This window comes from Cavia porcellus, unplaced genomic scaffold (assembly GCF_034190915.1).
Source record: "Cavia porcellus strain 051 isolate PalLab524CR breed Dunkin Hartley unplaced genomic scaffold, mCavPor4.1 scaffold_1, whole genome shotgun sequence".
Classification (NCBI taxonomy): Eukaryota; Metazoa; Chordata; class Mammalia; order Rodentia; family Caviidae; genus Cavia; species Cavia porcellus.
This window is the reverse complement of record NW_026947484.1, coordinates 194132136-194140298: the sequence shown is the minus strand read 5'-3', so window position 1 is coordinate 194140298 and position 8163 is coordinate 194132136. Positions and strand designations below refer to the sequence as shown.

At 44.8% G+C, this 8163-nt stretch overlaps 1 protein-coding gene, 1 non-coding gene and 1 pseudogene across 3 annotated transcripts in view; 1 reads left to right on the top strand and 2 right to left on the bottom strand.

Annotated features, from left to right (window-relative positions):
• Positions 1-727: 727 nt before the first annotated feature.
• Positions 728-856, bottom strand: LOC111757118 (small nucleolar RNA SNORA2/SNORA34 family; annotated as a pseudogene).
• A 3415-nt stretch (positions 857-4271) lies between these two features.
• Positions 4272-4390, top strand: LOC111757086 (5S ribosomal RNA). Its single transcript, XR_002791471.1, has one exon. It is a non-coding gene; the product is annotated as a 5S ribosomal RNA (ribosomal RNA).
• A 1482-nt stretch (positions 4391-5872) lies between these two features.
• Positions 5873-8163, bottom strand: part of Dcaf12 (DDB1 and CUL4 associated factor 12) — a 38599-nt gene continuing 36308 nt past the window's right edge. For both annotated transcript variants that reach the window (XM_063226415.1, XM_063226411.1), the window contains one exon: positions 5873-8039. In XM_063226415.1, coding sequence (XP_063082485.1) covers positions 7881-8039 — 159 coding nt within the window. In that variant the 3' untranslated portion in view covers positions 5873-7880. The remainder of the gene's footprint in view (positions 8040-8163) is intronic.

Sequence of the window (8163 nt, the reverse complement as noted above, 5' to 3'; positions counted from 1 at the left end):
CAGGTGTGTGGCTTCTTCTTTTTTTTTTTTTTTTTTTTTTGTCTTTTTCCTTTTTATCAGTACCAGGGATCAAACTCACGACTGCCTGCTTGCAAGGCAGGCGCTTATGCCGCTGAGCTAAATCCCCAGCCCCAGGTGTATGGCTTCTAATTTCCTCTATGCCTATGGCTTTTGGACTTGTTCTGGGGAAGCTATATGCATGCAAAATTAACTAAACAATATAAGTACTAGGTTGTCTTTCCAGTTCTTTTCAATTTCATGTCAGAAATTTCAGGTGTGTGACTTCTATTTCTTTTGTGCCTATGTCTTTTGGCTGGAGGTCTGGGACTGCACCCTGATTCTTAATCTCTACATCTTCCTGTGTTCCTCCCAATCAGTTGGTTGCCGAGTCCCAGGTGTTTCGTGCATTGGCTACGTGTTGGGCTAGGCACCCGGGTTCCTTCAATCTGAGGTTCCTGGGGTGGCAGAGGAGTACAGGGTGCCTGTTCATTGATGCTTCCCAGATGGCTGCAGAATGCCAGGGTTGTGGCTTCTTCTTCTCCAGGCTGAGTTGGCAGGTTCACTAGGCCTGGCTTCTCCAGGCCTGTTGGCAAGTGTTTCTAATGAACTGACAGCTGCATTTCTTTCTTTTTTGAGACAGGGTCTCACCATGCAGTGCAGGCTGGCCTTGAGCTAAGCTCACTTTGTAGTCCAGGTTGGTCTTGCACTCAGTGATCCTCCTGAGTGCTGGGGTTACAGTCTGACCATTATATTTCTAAAATTCCGAATTGGACAACAGGCCATAGAAAGATAGTACTTTAGGCTCCTACTTGAAACCAACAGCTTTAGAAAACTGCTCGCTTTGATTCAGGGCCACTTGCACAGATTTTTTTTTTCCTTTTTATTGGTACCAGGGATCGAACTCAGGACTGCCTGCTTGCAAGGCAAGTGCTTATGCCGCTGACTAAATCCCCAGCCCTACTTGCACAGATTTTATAAACAACCTGGGCAGGCCAGCAGGAGCTTTGGTGAGCCCTCTCCCCAGCTGGAGGACCTGACCTGGGCCTGTGAGAGCCAGTAAGGCCTGCCCCACTCAGAAGAACCCAGGTGGGCCTGCAAGACCCCAGTGACACAGTGGGGCCCTGGCTGTGATGCACAGCATGAAAAAGGGGTCTGATGGCTGGAAAAAGTCAACAAAGAAAAATCCAGGTCCTGGCAGATTCACAGTTGAATTCTTTCCTTAGACCTGGTTAGGTGATTCCTTATCGTAGAACTGAAACACCTATGAAGCCAAGATCCACAGGGTCTAGATCAGGTCCAAGTAAGCACAGTTCAACAAGCAGAACAACAAATTACTCCTGTTCTCCAAACTTTCTCATCAACCCAAACAAAAACTGTAGATATTCAACAGCAACTCCCTGCTCCCACTTGCCAAGCTCCTGGAAGCCACCATTGTTTTTTTGTCTCAGTTAATTTGATTATTCTAGGTGCCTCATGTAAGAGGAACTATACCATATTTGTCTTTTGTAACTTTTGTTTCACCTGGCAATGTCTTCAAGGTCTATTAGCGTTGTAACATGTGTCAGAATTTCCTTCCTTTTTAAGGAAGGAATAATAGTCCATTGTCTACATGTGGGAAAGGCTTTTTAAACATCAAATATCCTCGCTTTGATTCTCAACTACTACTATTCTCAACTCGCTATGACTCAACAACTTTTCTTTGCCAACATTAACAAAATCATGGAACATTTCCTTCATGTTTCAGGTCAGAAAACAGTATCAAAAATGGTTTACAGATATTACAAATAATATATGCTTTCCAGCAGGTCTGGCCCTAGCTTAAGACTCACTGAGGTATGAGAATCTGTGACTCTGTCTCACCACCACCATATTCAATATCCCCAACTTCTCCTTATCCTACCAGCTCCCTTTTCAGGAGGGGATAGAGAATTCTGTTAATTAAGATTTACACTGTTGTGACAGAATACTCAAGAAAATCATTTCAGGAGGAGGCAGCTTATTTTGACCCATGATTCAGAGTTCTGGGATAAGACCACTTGGCTGTTGCATTGGCTTGTGATGAGTCAGAGTACCACGCCGGAGTGCACAGCAGCGTGAAGCTGCACACCCACCTCCCGGTAGCTGGGAAGCCAAGACAGTTGGTTTCGATTTTTTGAGACAGGGTCTCACTATATAGTCCAGCCTGGTCTCAAATTCACAGTGATCCTCCTGACTCAGTCTCCCAAGTGCTGGGGCTACAGGCACGCACATGCACCACCACATTTAGCTGTTTCTCACATCCATAAACTCTACATTGTTCTTTGGAGGAGCTGAGATTAAGGGCCAAAGACCAAGTTAAGAAACCTAAGTTTAACCAAGGTCCTCTTGCAGGGCTGTAATCCCAGAACTTGGGAAGTAGGAGGATCACAAATTTGAGTGAAAGGAAGAAAAGGAGGAGGACAGAAGGATGAGGGGAGAGGAGAGGGAAATAAAAGGGGCAAAAGGAGGAAGAAACAGAAGAAAAATCAAACCTAGTATTATTGTCCTCATTGGTTTCAGAATCAGAAGCCTGTTTCTGCCCTCCCAAGCTTCCAACACACTACCAAACTAGTTTGATGTGAACTGTAAATAAACTTGTATGTACTCCTTATTGTCTTCTAGATACCAGCCAATTGAAAAGGATGATAAGGGCTGGGAATTTAGCTCAGCGGCATAAGCGCCTGCCTTGCAAGCAGGCTGTCGTGAGTTTGATCCCTGGTACCGATAAAAAATGAAAAAGACCAAAAAAAAAAAAAAAAAAAAAAAAAAAAAAGAAAAAAGAAAAGGATGATAAAAATCTCTACAAAAGAAGCCTGGCATGGTTGTGTATGCCTGTAATTCCAGAACTTGCGAGGCTGAGGCAGGACAATTGCTGCAAGTTTAAGGCCAGGCTGAACTACATGGTGAGTTTAAACCCACTTGGAACTACGTAACAAGACTGTCTCAAAAAACAAAAAATAAAACACTCCCCCTCTTTATACACACACACAAAACCAAAAGCATCAAAAACACCTTTTGGAGCCTAGACTGATCCTTAAGGTTAAACCATACATTTTGACACCCTGGTTTAATATTTCTGGATACTTGCACTAGGAATTATCTAGTGGTAGCTGGGTCAGAGAGAAGTGGATTTGAGATCTGCTCCAGAAGCTCACTAGGTGGAGATTGAACCCAGGGGCTTCATGCTGAGATTTTTGTTTGAGACAGGGTTCACTAAATCACTAAATTTCCTAGGCTGGTCTTTAACTTGCAATTCTTCTGCCTGAGTGCTGAGATTATAAATGTATGCCATTAGGCCAAGAGATTAGCTCAGCAGCACAAGCACCTGCCTGGAAAGCATGAGGTTGTGAATTTGATCCCTGGTTAAAAAAAAAAAAAAAAGTGTGTCACTGTGCCCAACAATTCAGTGATTACCAAAGAGTGCAGCAAGAAGTGTATGTGCTGAAGCCTGAGGTGGGAGGGTCTGTTAGTCCTGAGTTTAGAGACTATCTCAAAAAAAAGTTTAAAAGTTACTCTCAGGGAAACAGAATATTAAAGCGACTTAAATGGCTAGGAATTTACTTCTGTACCAAAGCTTTCTTCAAAAGGACCCAAATTTTTTGAGGGGAGGAGACAGCAGACTATTTGGAATGAAGTGTGAGTATGTAGTCTGAGAGCAAACAAGGAGGGTCTTCATGGCCCAGCCAGGAGAAGGGACTGCTGGGAGGGGGGATACCAGAAAGCCCTTCTGTGACACTTATTTGGCTGGAAAATGTGGCTAGAAAATCGGAGCAAAGTCAAGATTCTATACAAGATGGCCAGACCAGCCCACCCAACTTGCCCTAGTCACCTTTCTCTGGGCCTATCCAGGGAGCACGAGTCCCAAGTAATTACCAAAATGCAGACTCCCATTTCTGGTGCAATCTGCATTTCCCAGGGCTGGGACTTAGCTTAGCAGCATAAGCACCTGTCAGGCAAGCACAAGGTCGTGAGTTTGATCCCTGGTACCAAAAAACCCCCCAAAAAACAAAAACAAAACCAAACAAAATCAATCTGCATTATCCAAAACAATGGAATATTGTGCAAGCTCCATTACTCCTTAGAATATGGTTGGTATGTTACACATTAGGGACTACAAATTCAGTGACTAGTTTGGTGTATTTCCCTATGGGACGAAAGGAAGGATTGAGATTGTTTACACCACCCATCTGGGATTTCCCATTGATTCTTCCAAGCATAAGATCATATACACCTTCTTAAATCATCTGTGGGTTGTCTGCAGCCATACCACCCTGAATGCGCCCGATCTCGTCTGATCTCGGAAGCTAAGCAGGGACGGGGCTGGTTAGTACTTGGATGGGAGACCGCCTGGGAATACCGAGTGCTGTAGGCTTTAAAAAAAAAAAAAAAAAAAATTATCTGTGGGTTACACTCAAGGACAAGATGCTTCTAAGCATAAGATCACCTACACCTTTTTAAATCATCACAGGATTATACTGGGGTCCAGACACTTCAAACATAAGGTTTTCTACACTCTCTGGAGTCAGTCTCTGGATTAACTGTAGTACTTTGCTAGCCTCACCTATCACTGTACAGACCAAATAAATAGTGGCTGTTTGGGGAGTGGAGAAAGTGGGATCCAGGACACTGACTTCCCAACCATTGTGGGAATAAGGTATTTCTCTTTTTCATTTTTCTTGTGACATTCTTGAGACAACTGGGACTCTTGGCCAGGTTCCGGATAGTTCCATTCCCTGTCCAAATATAACTTCTCTAGGAAGCCCTTTCAAACTGCTTCAGTTTGTTCGCTCTTCTTCTGGCCCCCCAGCCTGTGATTACAGGGGTGCTCATGTGAGTTATGGTCTAAAACTACCAGCCTCTAAGGCAGGTGCAAAATGGAACAGTGGCCAGCTTGCCCTGGAAAAGAACCACTGAGATGCGGCAGAACGGGCACAGGCTCAGCGGTCTGGGCTCAGAGATGGCTATGTGCACCAGCAGTTGGCCACTCTTGCAGCTATAGCCCCAAACAGGCCCTGGGAACGTTACTTAGCATGATCTCTATGTCCACCCTTTACCAAGAGCAGGGGGCTCCAGCGATAAAAATGGCATCCTCCTTCCAGGGCACTGTGTAGCCACTTTCACAGTCATTTTGAGATGCCACTCACTGATGGAGAAAGGACCTGTTAACTAACCCTAACTTATCTGCCTGTTTTTTTTTTTTTTTTGTCTTTTTTATCTGTACTGGGGATCGAACTCACGACTGCCTGCTTGCAAGGCAGGCACTTATGCTGCTGAGCTAAATCCCCAGCCCCTTACTAACCCTAACTTATGTAAAAGGAGCTGCTACCTTGCTCAAATTGATAGTCAGAAAGCTAGTGTGGAGGGCACCCCTGTAATCCCAGCACCTACGAGTCTGCAGCTAGAGGAGTTGGCTACACAGTGAACTGAAGGCTACCTGGATTACAGGGCAAGACCCTGGCTCCAAAGAACAGCAACAAGGCCTGGGGGTTTAGCTCAGCAACGTGAGTGCCTGGCTGGCAAGCCCAAAGTCATGAGTTCAATCCCTGGTACAAAAAAACCCCAAACCAACCAACCAACAAAAAACTAAGCAGAGCAAGGCCAACCACCTGCCCACCCCATGCTCAGTGTTTTCTTTCAGGCACAGTGCTTCCCGGGAACACAGTCATGCTGAAGTGACTCCCACAGTTACTGATGGTAGGCCAGAGCTGGGGATTAGGAGAAAGAGGCCTAAGCACCTGTAGCCCTCCCTAATCCTAGGGAACTAGCTACTGAGGTTCTCTTGGCCCAAGTAATCCCAGCTCACCTTCCAACCATTTCCCGGGCAGCCTCTAGACTACACAGACTCAAACCACTCTGCATTGGAGTAATATTTATTTTTTCTTGGCAAAAATTCAATTGCTACATTCTTAAAAACAGAAAATCTCAAATGATCAAACGCATTACCCATCACAGAAGAGGGTCTGGCAACAGTACAAAACATCCTACTTAAGATTTTTTTTTAAATATACAAGTCAGTTTAAAATGATAGAAGTTCTGTGAGAACTAAGAAATCTACAGCCTGTAGTTTAATAATAGAAAACAAATTAAGACAAAAATTTCCAGCATCCAGTATTTTGCTTAATTCCTTGTGTATAGCACCTATTTCTCTAGGTTAGACGGTAAGAATTTCAGAATCAGTGGTTTACGTTGTGCACCACCAAGGCAGGAAAGACTGCTTATCCCTCCCCCACCCAACAGTTCTCACTGTTCTGAAGACAGGACTCTTCTCTTTCCAACCTCCCCTGGAGGCTCAGAGATGGCTGTGTGCACCTGGAGGAGAGGGGCAGGATAACTGTGAGAGCAACTAAGACACTGGGGTACAGGAACAAATACGACTTTTCTATTCCCCAGGATTGGACATTGCCAGAGAAGCAGTGTATTTGCTTAGGGGAGGATTCTGTGGGTAGGAACACAGTTGTCTTCAGTATGATGAATAAAAAGCAGGGAACAACTGGACATCACAGATGGTTACCTGCAAGTTTAAAAGACTAAATGGTTCGAGGGAGGTACAGACATGTAACTAATTGTATCTGTGGTACTACACGCACAATGATGCTGGCTACAGGCCACCTTCTCACCACACTGGGGCTGAGCCACGGGAGTAGGAAAGGTGACTCCAGTCCTAAGTGCCACTGCATTGAGGAAACAAATCCTCCAAACATGAGGCATTCACTGCACACAGATGACACCCCCCCTTAGACCAAACCCAATTTAGAAGACAGCAGCAAAACCCAATGGGAAGACTGGAAGAATGTAGACAAGTTTCTCCTAAAAGCCAAGAGGCCTACATATGGGAATCTTAACAGACTTGAGACCCCATCCTTGGCCTCTGAAATGCCAGACTAGATCTTATTTGAGGGTAGGGAGAAGGAGACTGGGATGCAATTCTCTTTGCCAAATCTTTCTACAGCCTCAGGAGCTGCATTAATGTTTTAGGGAAATGGCCACTAAGCAGATGGGAGGCTGCCAGGCAGAAGTGACATACACACCTAAGTGTACTCACCCGGGGGACAGGTAGGTGCGAAGGAAGGTAGCATAGGTCACTTCAGAGTCCTGGCACGGAAACCTCAAACTCAAAGGGTATTCCCAGTAGTGATTTTTTTTTCTGGCTTTACTTTCTACTATCATGTTGTTAGACTTTAGAAAACAAGATATAGACCAGTCCCAAAGCTGGACTCTGAATAAAGTTGCTTCTTTTATAAATATTTTAATTACAAGTACTCCTCACTCCAGGTAATTTCAGTGACACAGAACCTATAGGCACACAAGTTCACACGCACACGCGCGCGCGCGCACACACACAGCTCCCAGACTTTCACAGAAAGTCTGATAGCTTCCATTAATTATAAAGGAGGCCCCACCTCTTGAGAGTGAAGTAAGGTGAGAATGACTATGTCATTTCAACTGAATGAAGCCAAAGAGGGAAGAGGATGCATCACTTAAAAAATACAAACAAGATTTGCAACAACATTTGGTTGAGAAGTTAGAAAGGAAAAAAAAACACTAATAAAACACTGAGTACCCAGATGGGTGGAGGAGGAGGAGGAGGAGGAGATGAAGAAGAAGAAGAAGAAGAAGAAGAAGAAGAAGAAGAAGAAGAAGAAGAAGAAGAAAACAAACAATGAAAACACCCTCTGGATGTCTGTACACAGCATCTTCCTATTGAGTACCTAAACCACTGGCAAACTTGGTGTTCCCACTAAAACAGAAAAACCTCACGCAGCTGGGGGGAGGGGCGGGGGGGGGGGGAGAAATCAGAAGAACAAGGAAACCGAGGGCGGATGTTAGTGTAAATCTGCATTTTGGGAGAAAGTTAGTTGTCATTAACTCCAGAGCCCAGCGTAGTTCCCATGGAGCCCTGAAGGGAGGGGACCTCCTGCCACAAAGAGTTTCGTTCCTGACGAGTCGTAGCAGTGGGTGTAAACAGCGTTGGGGAAGAAATCAATGTCTGAAAAGTAGTTCCTCCATGTTTCATCATGATTCTGTGGGAAGACAAAGAAAGCGTTAGACGACCTCTAAGCTGTGGGGCAGGAACATGGACAGGAAGGAACAGGAATGTTTTCTGGTCTCCTTAGGAGAGTCCTATACCTACACCCTGATGAAAGG